Genomic DNA, 21,623 nt, shown 5'->3' with positions numbered 1-21,623 from the left:
ATTCAGAATGAGATGTATATTGTTAAATACAGCTGACCTGATATGCATCTAAATCTTCCCCAATCATAAACTTTTAAATTAGGATTTAAGGTGTACATGATGAGCCATGCAACTAAAATTCAACATACGTGGTTTTCTCTCTTATTTCATATCTTTTCTAGTATTGTCTTGCTGTTGCAGTAAGTTGTATACAGTATACAGTTGGCCAAGGTTAATCAAATAAAGCAAAGAACATAAATAAAATGCAGTGAAACAACGTATCATAACGTAAAACCATAAGAGCTAGACAGAAACGTACTGGAAGCCAATAAAGGGAGGCCAGTATGGAGGAAATGTGCCAATAACTTCATTTCCTGTTAAAAGACTAGATTCAGCATTGTGGAACAATTGCAGAAGTAAAAGGAAGGCCTGGCTGACCCAAACATAAAGTTCATGACAGGACCAGTTCGTATAGGATTGAGGGGAATTAATTGAATGTAAAATGTATTATTCATAATTATGTTTTAATAATCAGTGTATAATCAATTATCAAATTAAGAATCATTATTATTTATTTAGCTTAGAAAAAAAACCTTTATACCTACATAGGGAGCTCTTCCACCATGTCCACCATGTTTCTGCAGCAGCCTAGAACCAGAGCGTCTTGGGATGGGTACCAAAACTCAGTATTAAACAGGCACCAGTGCTACATTTCTTTAAAAAATATTTTTAAGACCGAATTACTGGGAGCACCATGAGACCTGCTTTTTGGTCTTTGTCACCTCTTCATCATAAATATAGAGCTAAAATTCAATGAGGTATAGGTTTTTTTCAGAATAATCACTCAATTAAAGTCAAGTCACTTGTTTTGTTTATTCCAAATGGTTTACACTGGTAATTTTACATCAGTACATGGGTAACAACTCGGAAACAATCAAACTTCACTTTATGTCAAAGTAAAAATAAAAAAAAGATACTGCAACTAATTATTAGTATGGAATGGTCTGTTGATCACTTTGTTAACACCGCTGTATGGAGAACTTTCTGGTAGGGTAGTGAACAATGTTTATGTCAGACATCACTGTAAAAAGTGATACCATCTCGAAGAGATCTATTTTTTGAGGACTTTTTTTTTTTTTTTACCACATATTAATCTTTTATTCAATTAGGTGTCCTAGACCTTCCACTACTATTCAATTTATCTCCTAACACAGAAAATCAGTATCACTCTCATATTTCTTTTAGTAACTTAAATCATATTAACTCATGTAATGCTGCAATGCCTACTATACCTGACAAAAATGAGTTCAAATAATGTAGTCAATCTAAAAGTGGTTAATTTTACTAGAAAAGATACGCTATAACATATGCTTTGTGTTTTTCAAGGGATTACAATTTGTACGTTGCCCCGCAAGGTAAAATACATTTTCCTCAAGAATAAAAGATGACATATGGCCTATCACTTCCAAAATATTTGATGCCCCAATCAGAGAGCATTTGTCAGTAACCTTCCAAAACTGTTAAAAATAACTATAACAAAATTATTAAAAAGAGCGTTTTCTGATTTGCCCCAGTTAAGCTTTGGTTATCATTATTATTATTATTAAAATATGGTAATACAAGTGAACTCTGCTACATACACAACTTTGCCCAATAAGGAATGCTTTGTCATTGTTGGTCAATCAAGAGAATTGTTTCTAACAGAAACAATTACTCTTGAGATGGTTGTGTCAAGGACTGAATGCAATTAACTATTTATTGATCGTAGGATAATTTCTGATTAACTTTACAGTGCATGTACACAAAATAGCTTTCAGTTTGCAATAGACACGTATTTGCTCATGTCTTCTTCAGGGGCTTTTGATGTTATGCTGATAGATTAAACATTGCTGTCCCCCACTTAGCTATGTAAAGGTCTCTATAGATTGTTGATTTCCAAAAGGGTTTGGTCCAAGACCTGGTGCATGTCCAAGTTCTCTTCTTTGGCTTTGGCCAGTTTCTCTGGAGAAGGAAACAAAGTAACAGGTGAGTTTTCATATATACATGCCCTGTCTTGAATTAAAAATATATCAAATTCAGAAACCACAGAATTCTACAGTCTACATGCAGTTTGTGAATGTTATTACCCTGAACAGGTTTGTAAGAGAGACAAGAAGCTCAATTATCAGGTTTGAGAAGATCAAAAGAGAACAATGAAATGCTGCTGGAGAACATTGCAAACCAACTTCAAAAACAGACAAATCTTGCTCTTTTTCAGGTTCATAATTTGTTTACATGCTTTAATGTTAATATATATATATATATATATATATATATATATATATATATATATATATATATATATATATATATATATATATATATATATATACACACACAACTATATATACACAAGACAATCAAACTTGACTATCTAGAGGAAGTAAAAGTCGTACTAGGGCTACTAGGGCTGGGCACGTTAAAGCAGACAGACAGACCAAACAGCCCAGTCTGTTCTGATTGGCTAGTAAGAAAAATATGGTGCACTATTGCAAAGGTTGTTCGGTATCATTCTCTCCTGGCTGCCAGTAGCAGCAAACAAAGTGAAAATTCCTCTTTGTGTTCCACTCTCGAGGCTCAAAAACCTTCCTCACAGGCTCTATGAGCACTGAGCTGGGGAAGAGGTTCTGCCCACTAAGAGCCACACTCCATGCAGTTTAAGCAAAGGTTGGGATAATGTGCCATTGACTCAACTTGTAGGAAATTGGAGGAGCTTCTGCAGCCCACAAGTCTGCCCACACCTGCTTTTCTGGAGGAGCTAAAGCACGACTGGTGCATTTTCTACCTGGGCCTTCTGTTCCGTTTCCCCGATAAAACAGGAGTAGCGTCTGAGGAACGGGAAAGAGCAGGGAGCAGAGGCAACGCAGCTGCAACAGGGGCGAAGTGCACACCAGACAACCAAGACCGTACAGCTGACATGAATAAAAGCTATTAAGAAACCGCAAATCCTAGTGTGTTGCCCTTTGTGCCGCCCGAGACTCCCGGGGGTAACGCAGGTTCATTACAGGCACATTAACACAACGCGACTGCAGATGTAAAAACACAACAAGCAGTTAAATGATGCAGTTGTACAGTTTATCGGTACGCTTCAGTTCCAGTAACAGGTCCTTCTCGATGGCCATGAATGCCAGTGATGACAGTCGAGCCTCCCCAGTTGCGTTTCCGGAATAAGTTTCCATGCGTTTTAGGGTTGAAGATGTCCGCTCGACAAACATGTCCATAACCCTCCGTGAGAAAGGTGTTGTCAGGAAGTCCACCACCAAGTCTGTTTCTCCTTTCCAGCCATTGAGTGTTTAAGAAAACTACACCAAGCAAAACACTAAAAATGTCAGAACGTCTTGTGTTTCAGTCTGAACTCTTCTTCAATTCAATGCCATTCAGTTTATTTTGTATAACCCAAAATCACAAATACAAAATTTGCCTCGTATCATCCCTGTCCCGGGACCTCACATTGGATCAGGTAAAACTCCCCATATAAAAATAGTAAAAACCCTTTCACAGGAGAAAAAAAAGGGAAGACATCTGACAGAAGGAGGATCCCTTTCCCTGGATGGACAGAAGCAATAGTATGTTCTTACTACTACTGAGTTCTGCTAGCAGCTAGCTAGCTTTCTGTTGACAAAAGTCACGCTGGCCCACTGACCAATCACAGCACATGTTAATGCTAACGTACTTCCAGGCTATCCCGCTGGCCCTGTCATGTCAAAGAATACGCCTAGCATGTCAAACTAAAGATCTGATTGGTTGAAAACTATGACAATCAACGTTAAGGTGCCCATGTACTTTAATCTGCAAAGACCAGTTAGAAGGACTCGTGCTGCTCTGAGTAACACAGTGTGTTTTTCATTTCCGGTGGTAGAGGGTCTGTACATTCTTACTGCATGGTGTTCCTCTCTGCCTATTCGCCTCAGAGTGCACGACTCACTTCTGTTTTTCTTGGAATACTCTTGCCAACGCCTAGGCAAGTGGTCTTCTCTATACATTCCCTCTGATCTCTCTGATATCGTACGCGTCATAGAGTGAGCTTGAATCAAGTTGAGACCCTGCAGAGTTCAAGGGCTCCTTCCACAAGAGTGGTGTATTGAAACTGTTGTGTTTTCTTCATGGTGCAGAGACATGGGGGGAGATCCAGGTTGCAAGATATACTGAGGTATTTGCACGCTCGCACGGGCTATACTTTTGGCATCAAGGTTGACCAGTAGAGAGTTGTGTGTGACAGTCATGCCGGTAACCAACAAACTTCTCATAACAGGTATTAATACCATGTGGTACTACCACATAGTATTTATACCATACCTCGTCTAGGCTACCACAGTGGTAGCCTATACCAGGTCCAGACACTTTGGTTACTGCCACTAGTAGTCATCCAGATATTCACAAAACCATAGTTGTATTTGGAACTTACATTCTCAAAACGTGGCCTGTATAATCTTTAACACTGTACTACATTTTTTAATAACACATTATTTAACAAAACTTTCCTGTAAAAAAAAAAGAACAATGTGATTTGGTATTAAACTGGGACTGCAATTAATTATTATTTTCATTATCCAAAACACAAATATATTCAGTTTACAATTATATTAAATGAATAAAAGCCATATATGTTTAGTTAAGGTAAGGTTAAGGTATTTATCAGTAGATGACGGACAGCAGGCCCTCAGTTTGGAGTAATAGGCAATAATGCAAGCTCAGGAGCACAGCAATGCACTGCTGTGGACGTGGCAGCAGCAAATCCTATTTTAGACACCTCAAAAAATCAGTTTAAGTGTTAAAAAATATTTAACTAACTAATTAACGCAGCAGTAGACAATCAACTTCCGTGCTCTGCCAGGTCTCTGTTTTGGTCAAAGGTCTTGTCGCTTTGAAGATACCATATCAAGTTTTTTTCCCTCACTCTCTGTAATTGTTTTGGCCTTGTCGCCGTCTCGTGGGGATTTCTCTCTCCCTTCAAAAGTGTCCTGCAATAGTTGGTGCTGTGGTCTAGCCTTTGCCAGAGTTGCTTAAATGCATTGCTAAAAGTAAAAACACCGGACGTAAAACGAAGTAAGTGAGCAAACTAAATATCTCAATATAGCCACTACCGATAAAACAAAATAAATTGCCTTGATTGGCCCTGATACACATACACATACATTATGGTGTGCAACAAAGCAGTTGTTAATTATACATATATACTGCTTATGAATATTAAGTAAAGAAGTAAACAAATTAGAAAGACAGGAAGGAGACAGAAAAGTAGAGAGAGCTTTAATAAATTTAATACAGAGGGAAATATTCATGAAAGAGAGGACATTAACTAAGTGAACCTGCAGACACACAGCAGTGACTGGGTGAGCAATAACTTAGCCCTGTACAAAGACTAGTGCTGTGTAACATGGGTGGGTGGATTCGGCACATTGCATTTCTAGAATCTTCCAGCCCCTGATACCACTGTGGAATGGAACAAAACAACAAGAAGCAGGCAGAAACATAGTTCAGACAGGAAGGAGGAGCAATGAGGAAGTGAGAGCGCCGCTACAGTGTAGTCATGTCGTTGAGGGCCAGGTCCAGCTCCTCGCTGAGAGCCTTGCCCTTCAGCTTCTGAGCATAGACCTCATCTGGAGGACACACACACACACACACACACACACACACACACACACACACACACACACAAACACACAGACAAGGGACCAAACAGACAGATGCACAGAACGGAAATGGAAAAAGCAAAGAGACAAGAAAAAGAAAATTATTCGAAACTGAAAAACCCTCAAACAGAATGAACAAGAGTCTCTGGAGTTAATATCTTCATCACATCAGCTGGTTACTGCAGCTCACCAAGATTCAACTTCAAGCTCATTCAGACAAATAATGTCATCTCTGATCGCTATAGTCTGGTTTCAAACACACTCAAACCGAACAAGGCCATGCAGTTATCAATTACTGCTACACGCAACAGTTCTATATACAACACATGTCAGAGACAACATAATCACATCACCCCTGAAACAGCCTTAGGAAATGAGTGCCTCCAGCCAACAAGGTTAACCTCCAGGTTAACCAACAGGTTAACCTCTTCCACACATGCATGGGTCCCCACCTGATATCCAACTGGCAGCGATACCATGTGCTGTAATCACTCCCTAATCACTCCACTGTTATTGTATTTACTGAGGTCAAGTTAGGTCAAGACAGACCTAACTTTTATCCATACAAACCAGAAGATTGATGATTCAGAAGCTGGTCATATTGTATGAAAACCTTCCTCTAAAACTCACTTGTGATTTTAGTACATAGCTTCTTTTTTAGGTAGTGGAGGATAAGTATATAGTAGCATAACATGGAAAAAAAAGTAAAGAATACATATAAACTGTAATACCTGCAACTAAATCCCACAACTAGTAGATCAATTTGAATTGTTGAAAAAATATACAACTAATTTTGCACAGTAACTTGTGGCATCTAGTCAAGTGAACTGTCCCTGAAGCAGATGGTCCAGTGGCGCCTCCTCCTTTGGTGAGATATCCTTCTTAGGAGGCAGCGAAAAAGGAAACACTACAGCACTTTTAAGGGCCACACTTTCCTCTAAAGACCAGTTTCTTTTCCATCAAGGCTCGACCACTGCACACACCAACGCGCAGCACCACCAGTCACTTCTTCACATTTTCACAAATAAAAAAAAATATTATCATCCACCTCTCACCCTCCGGAGGAAATTAGTGTTGATATCCCAGCACAACCAGTGTCAAACTCCGGTTTTTGGTTTGAACTCTGACGCCATTGTAATTTTTAGTTCCACAGCCAACTTTTGGTGAGACAACCCTCACATGGCTTCCTTACCCTTCACACAGCGGCGGAGAAGACTACAAGCAGGCGGAAAGCAATATGCCTGCTAAAGGACCAAAGATAAATATGGCACAGCCTGCTCCCCATGGAGGTTAGGGCTGTCCCCTGTCGTGATGCGCACTATCCAGAACGCTAGAGCCCCTTCTAATACAATGTGTGGCGCAAGTAGATTTTCTGCTTTTCAGCACTTGTGTGGAAAGAGGTCTCGTGTCCCACGCCCTCTTGTGTTAACCTAAATTCAAACGTTAGTAGATAACGAGTGATCAAAGCGCGCTGTTTCACTGTAATGCCTTTCTAATGGAGAGAACAGAAGGGCAGCAACTCTACAGCCAAATTCCCTGACGAACACATTGAGTCTTAAACTCCTTTAGGTTGAGAGTTATTTTTCTTGAGGGTATTTTCCAGGCAGGAGAAGTATCTGACAGACTCGGCTCAGTGCACAGTTTGTCTCAGAATGTGGTACACATGGTTAACATAAGGCAGAGCTTTAACATGGTCCTCCTCAGAAGGATGACAGGGAATTCTCCTTGCACTTTCATCCGTTTGTATCTTTGAGATGTAGCTGAGTCTTCCCTGACTCATTCAGTGTTAAACGTGCTGGACGTAAATGAAGCGTTGCCTGATCTGGCACTTTTAGCCATGTGTCAAGCGGTGCACATCCATGAAATCATCGTGGATTATGGGCTGCATGGGGTCCATTATAGTACATAATCAACGTCCCACTCTTCAGCAGCGGAAATACTATATGAAGTGAGTGCTTCCATGCCTTATTATACGTGGCATTTATGGTTTGTGAACTGGTTTATGCTGTATACCTGTTGATCGTAGTGTCACGTTGGGGCATAGACTACATGACCTTCACCCTTAACCCAATTACAGCTCTTATTGGAGTAGGGGGGGAGACGACACAATGTAGAATTTTTCTATGAGTAAAGGTGTATCCCTCTCAGTTGTCGGCCCCCACTCGCTACGCCAAAGGGCAACTGTGGCTCAGTAGTTAGAGCGAGTTTTCTCTCAATCAGAAGATCGGTGGTCCGATTCTTGGCTCTACGTAATCCCAAATTGCTCCCAAAAGTTGTGCCATTAGTTTGTGGATGGGTGTGAATGAGTGAATGTTTTGGCTGCCTTTACAGATCTTCACATAACTGTGCTCATTAAGGCTACTAGTCCGCAAAGGGGAAAAACCACAGACATAATGCATCTGTGTCATCCTTCCGTCATTAAGTATGTTAATGTTAATTGGACTGTACTTGTACATCTCTTTTCTAGTCTTTTTAACACACACAAAGCTCTTTTACATTACTTGTCATCATTCACCCATTCACTCACTAATGGCAGCAGTATATGGTGCCACCTGCCAACCAGGATGAGGGCAACTCGGGGTGAAGTGGATTGCCCAAGGACACAACGATATGGACGGAGCCGGGGATCAAACCGCTGATCCTCTGATTGAAGGATGACCCTAACTGAGCATCTGGTGATCACAGTGTTTTTACACACTAAGTTAACGCTCAAGCTGAATAACCATACACATGCAATTATTTTGATTTGGCTTCATCAGTCAACAATCGGTCAACAATTTAGTTCCAACAGCAGAACTGGAACTAGCGAGGAGGTTTGTTATTTTAACATTCACTGCATGACAGAGAGCAGGCATGTTACACAGGTGAGTATGTTGAATACCTTCCAAGTCATCGATGGTCTTCTCCAGCTTGGCCACAGACCTCTCTGCAAACTCTGCACGGGTCTCAGCCTGACACAAACCACAGCACAACATGTGTCAATGCACTTGTTGACATGATTTATAAACTCCATATGGCATAAGCAACAGAAACAGCAACAATGTAAAAGAAAGAATCTCACCTCTTTCAGTTTGTCAGTAAGAACTTTGATTTCTTCCTCATATTTGTCCTCCTTTTGTGAGTACTAAAATCCAAATAGACAAAGGAATTAAAATGCATATACAACATATTAACCACTAAAAGAAAACATACTTCATAAAAGGATGATAAATCTCATATTGCTGTATCACAATTATTGTTTAAGAGAAGCAAGGATAACTATTAGGTGTGAAACACATAATTAAACAGTGAAATATGAAGACAGTTGTAAGGCATTTGGACCTTGTGATGATACTTTAAACACAGTTTGTAGCCCCTCATGCAAGTTACTATCACAGAGCATTGTCCTTTCTAAAAACATGATTGAATCTTCTTTGAAAAACCCATAAGGTTGTTTAACAAAACATTGTATGATAAATAAATATTATTATTTTTTATTGTAAATCTTAAAGTTATGGTCAATTCATTATTAAATGTTTTGCTGTGAGGTGCTTCTTCATAGTCTTCATAGTCATTTCAAGATATTAAGACTTTGCAAATTGTTCCCGTAGCTGTGACTACAGTGTGTGAATGTGTATGACTGTTAGATTGTCCTGATGGGCACATGACACCTTGTATGGTTGCCGCTCCCATCAGTGTATGAAAGGGTGAATGATGACAATCTTTGAGTGGTCGGACAACTAGAAAAGAGATAGAGCCATTTACCATTTGGTGTATCCTATGCTATAGGGGATAATAAAATACCCCTTAGCATTTAGAGAATTTGAAAAGCTTGTATCATGGCTGACAGAAAGACACTTCTGGGTCATTTTACTCAGTTAGAAACCTTCCTAAGAAAAACATGGGCTATTTTCACCCCAGCCACGGCTTCATTTGTTAAAAGGTTCTTCCTCCTCTGAACTCTGTTTCTTAAGTCTCTAACCGGCAGCAAACTATGGTTCTGAAAAGTTAAGTGTCCTAAACTTGCATTTCTTTCTCATGTCCATGAGGGTTGGGGTTAGAAGACTCCTCTGGTTGTATAGACATTTAGGAGAAAAGGACTTCTCGCTTGACTAAATAAGGTCACTTCCATTTACTGGTCGCAAAAAGTTGGCGACATACAAAATCGCCAAACTCAAGACTTCACAACATTAGTCCACAAACCAATGGGTGAGGACCCAATGACTACTTCCACTTCTTATATACAGTCTAGGTCTCCAAGTCTCCTACGTTGGGTCATAAGTTGTTAAGTGGACATAGAGTCCTATCACTGTTTTGTGTTTGAATTTGTTAATGTCTGTAGTTTTGTTTTGACTGGCGGGTCCGATGGCTGAATGACCCTCAGCTCCTACTGTACCTTCTCAGCCTGGGCTTCCAGTGACTTCAAGTTGTTGGTGACATTTTTCAACTCTTCCTCAAGGTCACCTGATTTACTGAGCAAGGCAAGGGACAGGAAAAGCAAGAGAAGAAAAAGTAGTGATTTGAAAGGTAGGAAAGCAGACCCTGACATTGTCTGAAGGACCACTCCAACATTTGTATTAACTTCTTACTTAGAGACAACAAATGGATTTTTGTCATGAAACCTCTCTGTTCACATCTGACTCTAAGTAAGAAGGCAAAGGAGGCTTTTAAGTTTTGGATTACAGAATGTCAGCCAAAAGATGAATCACATATTGAAAAAATAAGTCAGTTTTATTTCTAACCCAGTAGTTTTCATCAAACATTACTCAAAACGGTGTAGATAATGTTTTCTATTGGGGACTATTTACCAGCAGCAGAATAATCCGTATGTAGTGCTCCAGTGAGTATTAGTGGCTGCAGGATGCTGTTTGTGGGACTGACTCAACTGGGCCAGAGAGGCACAGTGAGTTTTTAAGAGTCATGACATCACTTCCTGTCTGGCCTCTACTACACTTCTGTAACACATTGCAATCTCCCAGTCACTATTTCTTTCATCTGTGTTTCAAGTTTTCCTAGACTTTACTGTCCATACAAATGAACATCCATTACAGTACTTGTTATTAAATATTAAACTCAAACAATGATTACTTTGCAAGCATACATAAAAACTCTAGCTCTCATGAAAATGTACCAGCGCATCAGCGCAGCCTCCACTAACAAGTGATGCTGCTTAGGTCACAGTAGTCTTGGCTCATAGGAAATGGTGAATAAACAAACATTTTCCTAAACCGTTTTCATTTACAGATTAACAATTAATGACATACATGTTTTTTGAGAACTATGTGACAACTATGTTCTTGGCTTGATTCCAACAGGGAATTTTTGCTGTTTTGTTTTTTAACTTGAAATTCATTGTGCCACCCCCTTCATGATAACCAAACCTTTGCAATTCATCATTGGTTTTGGTCTTTTCATGGGATTTGTTCACAAGAAAAAAAAACATAGAATATCAGCAGTCATAATACTTTTAGGACTGCTTGAAGGACATGCTCAAGTCTAAGTGCAAGCCAGACAGAAAACAGAGAGAGGAGTTTAGAGGCTGCAGGTCAGAGGAGCAGAATTAGACCCTTGTTGGTTCGTACAGTAAGTACCTCTTCCTCTCCGCACATCATGGACTTCATATTCTGGTCCATTAGTCTGAGCTCCTCCTCCAGCTCCCTCACTCTTCTGAAGGGGTTAGTCGGGGAGGTCGGGGGTGAGAGGGGTCAGTGGGCAGGCCATAAAACAAGAACAAACAGTAACAAGTCCCATACAGGTGGTGGTGGTGTGTTCAGGCATGCATGATGTATAAACACACACCCAGGTATGTCTGTATTCCACATGTCCTGCAGCTTGGGATTCTCACACGATTGAGTGAATAGTCAATTAGTCGGTTAACGGGAAAATAAATTGTCAACCATTTGTATACTTGCTTCAAGGTTTTGGTTATTTATAAAGCAAACTGTCAAACGTAACATTCAATCTGAGGATAGATTAAGCTATTTGACTCTAAATAGTTAATCAATTTATTGTAAAAAATAATTAGTAGATTAATAAAAAAACAATCATTAGTTGCAGTTGTTGAGACAATCATGCAGCACTTACACTTCCCGTCAATACAAACACTGAGGCTGAGTTGCTCCAACAAGGACTAAATCATCATTTACCTTTAAATCATGTTACACCAAAATGAAAAACTATCTCATAATTAAAAATCTATACTCTATACTGAATTTGTATTTTGTTGCACCTGAACTTGGAACTACTATTTAAACTGTAATCCAGTATTAACTTTAAAGTTAACACTTGAGGAGGTTTAACTTTTTAAAATGGCTGCCTTTTAGAGATGGATTGAACACCATTATTAAGTGCATTGAAGAAAGTGAAAGGATGAACTCAATAAAGTAAGTTTTATGAAAGAAAACTGTTCTGGAGCTGAACAGAAAGATTGGACCATCAGTCAGTGTTCCTTACTGTTGTTTTACCTTCCAGTCTTTGGCCACATTTATTATTTTAATTCAGCCACATTTTTCTCAAAGGAGGAGAAATTTGAGCTCCTCTGTCGAACCATGATGAGTTACGTCCAGCTAACTAACTGACTTTTTAGCAAGCTAATTATTTACACATATATATATATATATATATATATATATATATATATATATATATATATATATATATATATATATATTTATATATATATATATATATATAAATATATATTTATACATAAATATATATTTATACATATATATACATATATTTCTGACGCTCTTGCCGATATGATTTCATCGATATTAATCCTTAAGCTTGCTATGTTGAGACGAGAATGAGACGTGGCATTCATACTTTTTATTTCCGGCATTTCTACAGCGGATGAGCAGGGGTTGGCTTTCTTATCTATTGTTCTGCGTTTAGTTTTTCTTAAAAAGGAAACAGGGATAAATATCTTCTAGGTCTGACAGCACGCAAAAATTCATGTATTTATTTTTATTTGGGTGAACAACAATCTCCATACAGATTACTATTTAATTGTGCTTTAAACAATGGCGCAACAGAGCTCTGCTTCATTTTAAATCTGGATTTAGTTATTTTTAATCTAGTTTTGTGAAACTAATTTGAATTTATCGTAGATTAAATTAATTCTTGTTGGTACAACCCATTTATAGAGGATTATCTTGTCGTAAAATAAGACATTTGTCAATTACAAGGGAATGCGTAAGATCACATGTCGTCGTAGTAGTGATCACAGGATCTCTACTATGGCAACATGAATTATGGACAGTGGCTCCTGTGTCGGTGTGAGTTTTCATGGTGCAGGTGTTGACTTACGCCTCGGCCACCTCGGCACGCTCCTCTGAGCGCTCCAGATCACCCTCCAGGATGACCAGTTTACGTGCAACCTGCAGATAATCAGCAGTCAGCACACACTCTGTTTACACAGAGGATCTGTCTGTACACTGACTGTTGTTACAATTACATAATGTACTAATTGTGAAGATGATGTACTATATTTAGAGATGCGTTCATCTCAAGTCTGAGCTGTGAAGCCGAATCCAAGTCCAAGTTGTAATGAATGAAATAAATTATACTTTAAGTTTATTACTTTGAACTCTATAACGTTTGGTGTTTTTGTCCTTGGTAAAGTTACATCATAATGTTTTTTCGACCACAGGTAAATCTTGACATTTGATCAGATATATCATCTGTTTCTGTCTGCTGGTCTGTAATGACAACAAACACCTATACCTCTGACTACTTTTTCAAAAAACAGCGACTCCCTCACCTCTTCATATTTGCGGTCAGCCTCCTCAGCGATGTGTTTGGCCTCCTTCAGCTGCATCTCCTGGATCTCCATTTTCTCCTCATCTTTTGATGCTCTGTTCTCTATGACCTTCATTCCTCTGAGGGACAAGGGAAACAGTCGGTCAGACAACTGTTCTTATGTGACTCACTATCACAATGTAACATCTTTTTACATGTTTTAGATCTCAATTGTATTCAGTAAGTGTTCAAGAGTCTCTCCTACACGTAATGACAATTGTGAAACGATGTTGTCTTCTTTTACTGCAGAGAAAGTTCCTCAATCTGACAGAATATCCCAGAAGAAGTTGACTTTTCTTTTAAAAATCTAATTTGGGATGTACCTACTACCTCAGTGTCATGGGAAAATTGTCACCATAGTCATTGTGCCTTGATAGCAGCAGGGCTTGTGGAGAACATCCTGGTCTGTGTAAATACCCATCAGCTCCAGCGCAGATAGAGAACATTGCAACTTTAGCCTCTTTTGCACACAAAGTACTGTCAACATTTTTATCCTGGAGCGCTTTGGCAGTTTAACCCAGGCCAGCAACCAAGTGAAACACAAGCTTTAATCATTCAATCGTTCGAGTGACATGAATCTCTTCACCTCTCGCTCTCATCTGCAGCTTTCTCAGCCTCTTCCAGCTTCTGCAGAGCAGTAGCCAGTCTCTCCTGAGCTCGGTCCAACTCCTCCTCCACCAGCTGAATGCGCCTGTTTAGAGATGCCACTTCTGCCTCAGCCTGTAGCGACACACACACACACACACACACACACACACACACACACACACACACACACACACACACACACACACACACACACACAACATTTTGTAGATCAGTGCCTGAAGAAGTCACATTATAGCCACAATGACAAAGATAACTGCATATATAGCAGCAGACAGATTTAACAATTTAAAAACATAATCAGTACAACAGTCTCGGTTGTGTTTGATGTGTATTCTTGCCATCAAAAAGAGAATAATGATTAAAGTATGCATCCAAATATCAATATGGATGAATTTACGGGAGACCTTCATGCTTGATTTAAGTGGCTAACATGTGACCAGTCCAGGTAAAACCACCTTGAACATCTGGGACACTTTTACATTTTTATTTGACCTTTATTTAACCAGCTTCAATCAATTGAGAACCAGCCAGCCCTTTGACCCGTTGCTTCAGAAGAAGAAGGAAGAGAAAAATGTCAGTCCAGAAGTATCACAGATGAGACGATAAGGAGAGGGCACCTGGAGGACACATTCGTCTGACTAAAGTTGCAGGATAATTAATGCAATTTTACATTTCATGAAGATTTGTTTTAGTGTTGTTATCGTATACAGTGGTTCCAGAAGAGGGTTAATCAATTTCTAAGTTTTGGTTTATTTTGCTTCCAGAAGATGTCTTCTTCCTGATTAGTGGAAAAAACATCCAACATACACATGTGGTTACTATTTTGCCTATTTGCGTCTTTAGTTCTAATAAAGTCTATAAAAGTTCCCTTTCGATAATTCATCATGTGTTTTTATTAAACATAACTCTTCAGAAATCTCCCCTTCAGGAGCACTTAAATACAGCAAAGCCATTCCTATTCCCATTCCTGTTTTAGGAAGGCTTTTAAAAAGTGGGTTGTGTATATACATATATCATTAAAACATCCAACATTTCAGGACTAAAACCAGGATATATATATAAAAAAAAATCTGACTTGATTTCAGATTACTGACTGAGCTCAGAACGCGAATACATTTTCACGTGTCCTTAATTCTCCTCCGAAGGTTACATCTCCGATTCGTTTACGCTGAAGGAACTACTTGAGGAACTACAAGTGACGCAATGAACTCCGTAGTCCCCGGTGTCGAGGTGCGTTACCCTCTCTCTGCCATGCCTCTCCATGTCCGCCTCCTCCTGCAGCAGCTCCACTCGGTCCTCCGCCTCGAACGCCACTTGCTGCAGCGTCTGGATTTTCCTCCTGACCGCGTCCATAGAGGCTAAAGTCGCCATCCTGTGAACACCCAACTTTGCTCCTTCAGGTGTCACGGTGTTTCCGTGGCAACGGCGTCAGAGGACGTTCAACGTAACCATTTTTCCGGAAACGATTTCAAAATAAAGCAGTGGTCAGTAAGCCTCTTATTTTGAAAAGTCATCAATCGCATTCGAGATCATTTGAATCCGTTTGAATAACTAATTTGCATTAAATAAAAGAATTATTTTAACTATATATATATATATATATATATATATATATATATATATATATATATATATATATATAATGCATATAATTCAAGAGTTCTGTAAGTTGTAAACAATACTTATAGTGTGCAAAGTAATAAGTATGGCATGGGTATACATGGACTGTATACAGTATGCTACATGTGAAGATAAAAGCATAGGAATCATATTGACAGCATCAGATTATATGTAGGCTTGCAAGTAAAAAGAAAGTGTGCATTTTAAACTGTAAACGAATATTGCCTATAATGGGTGAAAATGGATCTTGAACTTTCCAACTGAGGTTTGGTTTGTGCTCAGAGTGGCGGCCTGCAGGAAGAAACTCTTCTTGTGTCTGGTTGTTCCAGCGTTCAGTGTTCTGCAGCCACCATGAGGGAAGAAGCTGGAACAGGCTGTGTTCAGGGGGTGAAGGGTCTGCAGTGATGTTTCTTGACTCTGGAGGAGTATTTGTCTTGGATGGAGGGCAGACTGGCTCCAGTAATGTTCTCTGTAGTGTGTTCCTCTTATTGCTGATCCAAACCAGTAGCTGGACTGAATGCCGTACTGCTCAGCACAGTAAGCTGAGAGGTAACATATACCACGAACATTACACTGACCGAGTCTTGGTAGAAAGTCGAATGAACATTTGCACAAATAGAAGTTAAAGATGGTGCAGTGTAGCTCGGCAGAAAGCGAAGTTGAGGATTTTGAAGAGACTCTTTTTGCACTGAGAAGATTGCATCCCCTCAGTTAGATACACTAACAGACATTGTACTTTTTATTTAGAAGGTTTTAGAGAGGCTTGTTGGGGTCAGCCACAGACCGAGAGGAAGATCTGCCCAAGAAGACCAATTAGATTTACAAAATGTTACCAGTTGGTTAGCTGTTCTACATTGAGACAACATCCGTTTCCGAAAAGTGAAGCCAAAGTGTCTTGAACTTGCATTCTTTCTAGTGGCCGTCAGGGGGAAACTCCTCTGTTGTATTAAAGTTAATGACACATGACACCTTGTATGTCCCTGTTCAGTATGCACTTCAATGTTGTGTAAAAAAAGGAGAATGCCAGTTCTAGAATACTTTTGTATACTTAAGATTAATATTGATCTATAATACATATGTCATGCTGCAATGCTGCAGCAATATTTTACTAAACACTTTTATCTTCACAGTGTGACCTCAAGGGGTCCCACTTGTGTGTCAGTACAGCAGCATCTGCACAGGCTGGTGGCGAGCGAGGAATCAAGAAACCAAATCCTCCACGCCAAGCTCCCCAGATTAGTCAGAATAGATGGCGTTGGTCTCAAGGTGCTAAAAAGCTTTATGATATGTTGGTGGAATCGGATACTGCACATGACAGATTTAATACTGCTTCTGGCTGCTGCTGTCAGCGGTGAGACGGCTACTCAGCGTCAGAAACTAATGATGACACTTTCAAGATTTAGCTCGACCTGCTTTACAATGTGACCTGAAGGTCAGAATTAAATTATTGGACATGAGACGTGGGAGTGTAAAGTTTGACTGACGTCAACAAACTGCTCTGTGCATATTTGAAATGCAGAAGGAGTTAATACTTGACACTATTACTTTATAACACTGGTAATGTCACTGATGGTCAGAATTTACAACAGTGAACAGTGTGCAGTAATTCATGTTAAACAGCCTGATGCTACTTTTCTTTTACAACACCTGAAAGAAAAACAGTTTGAGCAGCAAATGAAACATGGTCAGCACATATCTTCAACGACATGGAACCCGTGTTCCTGTGAATGTTCTGGTGTGAGGGACTACAAGGGACTTTGTCCCTGATGTAATTGCCTCCTTGCAGTAATGTGACCAACGGCATCAGCTCCCTTCACTCACATCTGTTGCTTTTTTCTCTGCTTGCTCCAGCTTCTCCTGGGCATCCTTCAGTGACTCTGAGTATTTGTCCAGCTCATCCTCCACTCCTTTCAGCTTCTTCTGCAGACCCAGCAACTCCTCCTCCAGCTACAGGCAAACACACAGTACACATACACACAAATACAACATGTCAGATACTACAGATACAAACACGATATCTCATCAAACCCTGCTCAGAGGTTGCTCCTGAATGCTAGTGTGTGTGTGTGTGTGTCTGTGTGTGTGTGTGTGTGTGTGTGTGTGTGTGTGTGTGTGGGTGTGTGTGTGTGTTTTCTCACTTTCTATGGTATTTTTGTCACATGCAGATTTGCAATGATTATTGCTGGGTAATATGTATGTTCAAGTCTGGAGCCTGTGTGACTATACAGTCGCTAGTTTAGGATCAATTATCAGCTATTATTACTCTCATTTTATGTATCATTTATATCAAATGTATTGACTTTGTTGTAATTCTATGAGGATCCTTTCTACGTTGCTCTCCCTGAAGTTTCTTTCTTTTTTTCTACACATTAAAGTTTTTGGGGGAGAGTTTTCTCCTGAACCGATTGGCGTTCCTGGGACAGAGGATTATGGGGTCATGACAGTCTCAATAAGTTCACAAATGCGCACAAAGATGTGTATACACATTGCAAAGCCCTCTGAGGACGAGTCGCGATTTTGTGTTATAAAATTTAATTTCAAACATGACAAGCGCAGTAAGAAACGAGCGTCCGTCATAATCAGCATTTTAACAATAGGAAGTGCTACATTACAGACTTTTGGGAAAAGTCAAAATTGGGAACATGAAAATCTTATTGAAATGAAGTTAAATATAATCAAAATACAGACATTGATCAATTTTAGCTGTTGGGGGTTCAAAACATCTGTTCTCAAGCTTTAGGTCACAATTGTCTTTATTTAATAATCAGCCATTTTTCATCATCATGTGGACGAGAGCAAGATGTAATGGAAGATATGTTTTTCACCTATTCACCTGTCATTAATTATTCTTCATGTGTAGCATTACCTTCCCCACCTCAAACCAAATCATACACAATACATCTCAATATATGAGAGACATATTTTCATGAAGTCCAACTATCTGGGACACTCTAATGGTGATCAGCAGATTGTCATGAAATCAGTGGAGCATATTCATGATCCCATTACAGAAAAAATCAATCTAGCAAGCAGACTGCTGAAGAATTTCTTGTTTACAACTAAATGAGTCCCTTCCATTTTTGGGCTTCAGGCTTTTGTTACCCTATGAGTCATTTGCAAAGATTGTTTCAGTAAGTCTTCATTTGCAACAACAGCTTCTAGGACTATAAAAAGCCAATTGTAAATGACAGTGATGTGGCCTGACCACAATGTCCTTTCTTAACACTTCTGACAGTCGGTCCCAGCCCGTAGCCATGTAGGGCCTCTCAGTCACAAATAGCACAGTCCTGATCCTTCAGTCGACATTGTGGCAACTCCCGAACCAACAGCCTTGACCGTCTTTCTGAGAGGATCAACGATTCAAAGAAGGTGGGGGAACTTTAGAGGGAACACAGAAATAGACATGCCAGTGTTCAGTGCTCCTATGGAGAGAGAAGTGATTGTGCAGGCATTATATTAGCTGAGAGCCGGGATCCCCATGGGAACAAATGCTATGTGCACAGTTGCATATGTTGAATAGCTGCTATCTATTCATTTACTGCTGTGTGATCTCTTAAATTACAGAGGAGAAACGCTCCCTCGACCATAAAGGGATATCACTGTGTTCTTCAGCTGAAACACAATAAGCCCTGACTCATTCCTCGGGTCACAGCTGGAAACTGTAGCTGGGTTTGGCAGAAGATTGTGGATGTACAGCGATTTCCATCCTACAAACTGAGAACTAGCAGACTTTGCATTAAATCACCAACCCTCACATCAAGTCTGCACGGGCTTTGAGACATGAGAGGATGACGAGTTCAGACCTCAGTTGGTCCTAAAAATATTATTTTGAAGCTCAATATTAATTGCTTTGGTTTCTTGACTTAGATTCTTATTTGTATGAAATAGCAGAAGCCTCTAGTTATTGATTACATTGACCGTTGCAGTTTGGTATTTCCTTGAGAGGAACCGACAGGGAGGAGGTTCATTCACACAGGATGAGGGGTAGCACAAAGACAGAAAGAGTCTTCAACTACTGGTGGGCCTCAGGGCGCCACCTAATGGGCTACGGTGGTACTGCCAAATGGTTATATATATTTTTAAATATATCTTTATAATTATTTTTGATTCCATTTATTCAGATAATTAAAAAGAAAAGAAAAAAAGTTATTCAAACAACCTGATTTTGATGACGACTACTTGCAATATCACCATGCCAATCACAACACATCATCAGAGGCTTTACTTTTTGCCACACTTGGCTTGCTGGCGCTACAGGATACAGAGGCACTAAATGGCTCTGGTGAAATTGAAATGACTTAGAATTATTTGAAATAAAAAAGTAAGGAGGGAGACAACCCTGCGCAAAAATCCATAACTTCAGCGCAACACTTTTGATGTTGTCCATTTTTGTCCATTTATTATTACAAGTTGTCTATATTCAGCTTACCAAACACCTGAGGTGGTGCGTCTTGTTTTAAAGTGTCTATTTAAAGGTGTATTAATATCCGACTGTATGAATTTGTCTTGAATTCATACAGCTGCAATAGACTCAATTGATCATAACATTTGAATAACTGTGTTTAGGATCATGAGGATTGCGTTACAGCTCTCTCTTCCTCCTTCTGGGAGAGACATTTCTTTGTTAATACATCTGTGCCTCCACAGTTGTGTGGATATCCATAGCTGTGAAAAAGGGTTCCAATATTAACGCTCCATATAGGCCCCATCTTATTTTCAATATACACGCTTCCATTGGGGTCACAACATATTTTCCAAAGATGCCATTCATCAATTGTGACAGAAAGCCAACATCCATACAATGGATTCAACTAGTGTTTAGACAACTATATTTCTGTTTATTCTCGCTCTCATCCTCTCTTAATTCCTAATTAGACGGATGATTGATGGCAATGATGTTATATTGGCCAGTAAATGTTTATATAACACATAACATAAAATATTTTGACAAGTGTCTCTTAAATTGTATGTGCACGTTTGCGAGCCCCGGTTAAAGCAGTTTGAGTCTGCATGTCATTTACCATCTCGTTACTAGTTTCCTTTCATACTCTCCCTCCCTAATCAAGGGATACAACTATTTAAATTAAATAAAAATGTAGCCAGCCTTTTGCAGGACAAACTAATATGTGAAGCATTGTTTGGAATAACCTCAAAACCATCCACTGACCACCTGTGCATTTTTTAGTTTAAGGATTTTCTTCATCAGCGTAAAAGCCACCACCCGATGAGGCTATATGTGATCCTGGAGCTCATGGAAAATAAAAGCAAAAACAAATACAGAACGGTATCCATCTAAAGGTTGCCATTAGTTAACTTTAGCCAGTATGAAGTGTTTCATATGAATTCAATGAGGTCTGTCGTTACACAGTCATGCTTCAAGCCTCAGTGTTCTTCAGTCAGCCCTCTTCTATAGAGGCCCTCCCGATGGTCCCATCCTGCCTCACAACACACCTTAACCTCTGCTGAAAGGTCTTGTGACCTTGACATACAGACATGCCCAACATTGTCCTCCTCTTGCTTTTATTTTTTGGTCTGTTTAAGTTGCAGTTTATTTAATGTGTGTTTTTTTTAAGTACCCCTTATATAAATGCATCTTACACATGTATTCCACAAGATTTAGATCCGAAATGAATTCTCAAAAGACCTTGTCGTTAAGAAGAGCCCTGCGCCGCTCTGAGGAGCAGCTTGATGTTGCTCTACCTGTTTGCACTTGTCCTCCGCTCCTTTCTTGTCCCCCTCGGCCTGCTCTGCCCGGTCTATCGCGTTCTCCTTATCCAACTTCAGCATCTGCATTTTCTTCTTGATGGCCTCCATGATTCTTCAGTTGTTGGACTCTCAGCAGAAGGAGAAGTGCAATCGGTTAGTCCGGACAGAGACAGAGGTCTGCGGCAGAGACGGAGGTGGACAGGAGCGCGCGTGCGGCTTGTCTGAGCGGCTCGGGGAGAGTTTGAAGATGGAATA

At 39.7% G+C, this 21,623-nt stretch overlaps 1 protein-coding gene across 8 annotated transcripts; it reads right to left on the bottom strand.

Moving 5' to 3' along the window:
- Positions 1–833: 833 nt before the first annotated feature.
- On the bottom strand, positions 834–21,623 carry tpm2 (tropomyosin 2 (beta)). 8 transcript variants are annotated; one of them, XM_068573357.1, is made up of 9 exons: positions 21,363–21,623; positions 17,484–17,609; positions 14,020–14,153; positions 13,396–13,513; positions 12,942–13,012; positions 10,027–10,102; positions 8,713–8,775; positions 8,533–8,602; positions 834–1,980 (listed from the first exon to the last, which is right to left on the bottom strand). In XM_068573357.1, the coding sequence occupies exons 1-9, from the start codon at positions 21,474–21,476 to the stop codon at positions 1,898–1,900; spliced, it is 855 nt and encodes a 284-aa protein (XP_068429458.1). In that variant the 5' UTR covers positions 21,477–21,623; the 3' UTR covers positions 834–1,897. The 8 variants fall into 8 exon arrangements, with proteins under 8 accessions (XP_068429458.1, XP_068429456.1, XP_068429463.1 ...); XM_068573355.1 differs by lacking the exon at positions 10,027–10,102 and adding an exon at positions 11,222–11,297 and having other exon boundaries at positions 21,363–21,622; XM_068573358.1 differs by lacking the exon at positions 834–1,980 and adding an exon at positions 5,255–5,618.

The sequence above is a fragment of the Clinocottus analis genome, unplaced genomic scaffold (genome assembly GCF_023055335.1).
Source record: "Clinocottus analis isolate CAN_PGR_092001 unplaced genomic scaffold, fCliAna1.0.p SCAF_13, whole genome shotgun sequence".
Lineage (NCBI taxonomy): Eukaryota > Metazoa > Chordata > Actinopteri > Perciformes > Cottidae > Clinocottus > Clinocottus analis.
The sequence above is the reverse complement of the archived record's forward strand: the minus strand, read 5'-3'. Positions and strand labels throughout refer to the sequence as shown.

What these genes read in the sequence shown, in the direction of transcription:
- tpm2 (XM_068573357.1), bottom strand. Translation starts at nt 21,476, where the DNA reads ATGGAGGCCATCAAGAAGAAAATGCAGATGCTGAAGTTGGATAAGGAG. An exon ending in CTGACCGCAAATATGAAGAG is followed by an intron (nt 13,013 to 13,395) that starts GTGAGGGAGTCG and finishes GATTATCTGCAG; the next exon opens with GTTGCACGTAAACTGGTCAT. An exon ending in CGTGCCGAGGTGGCCGAGGC is followed by an intron (nt 10,103 to 12,941) that starts GTAAGTCAACAC and finishes TGCCTTGCTCAG; the next exon opens with TAAATCAGGTGACCTTGAGG.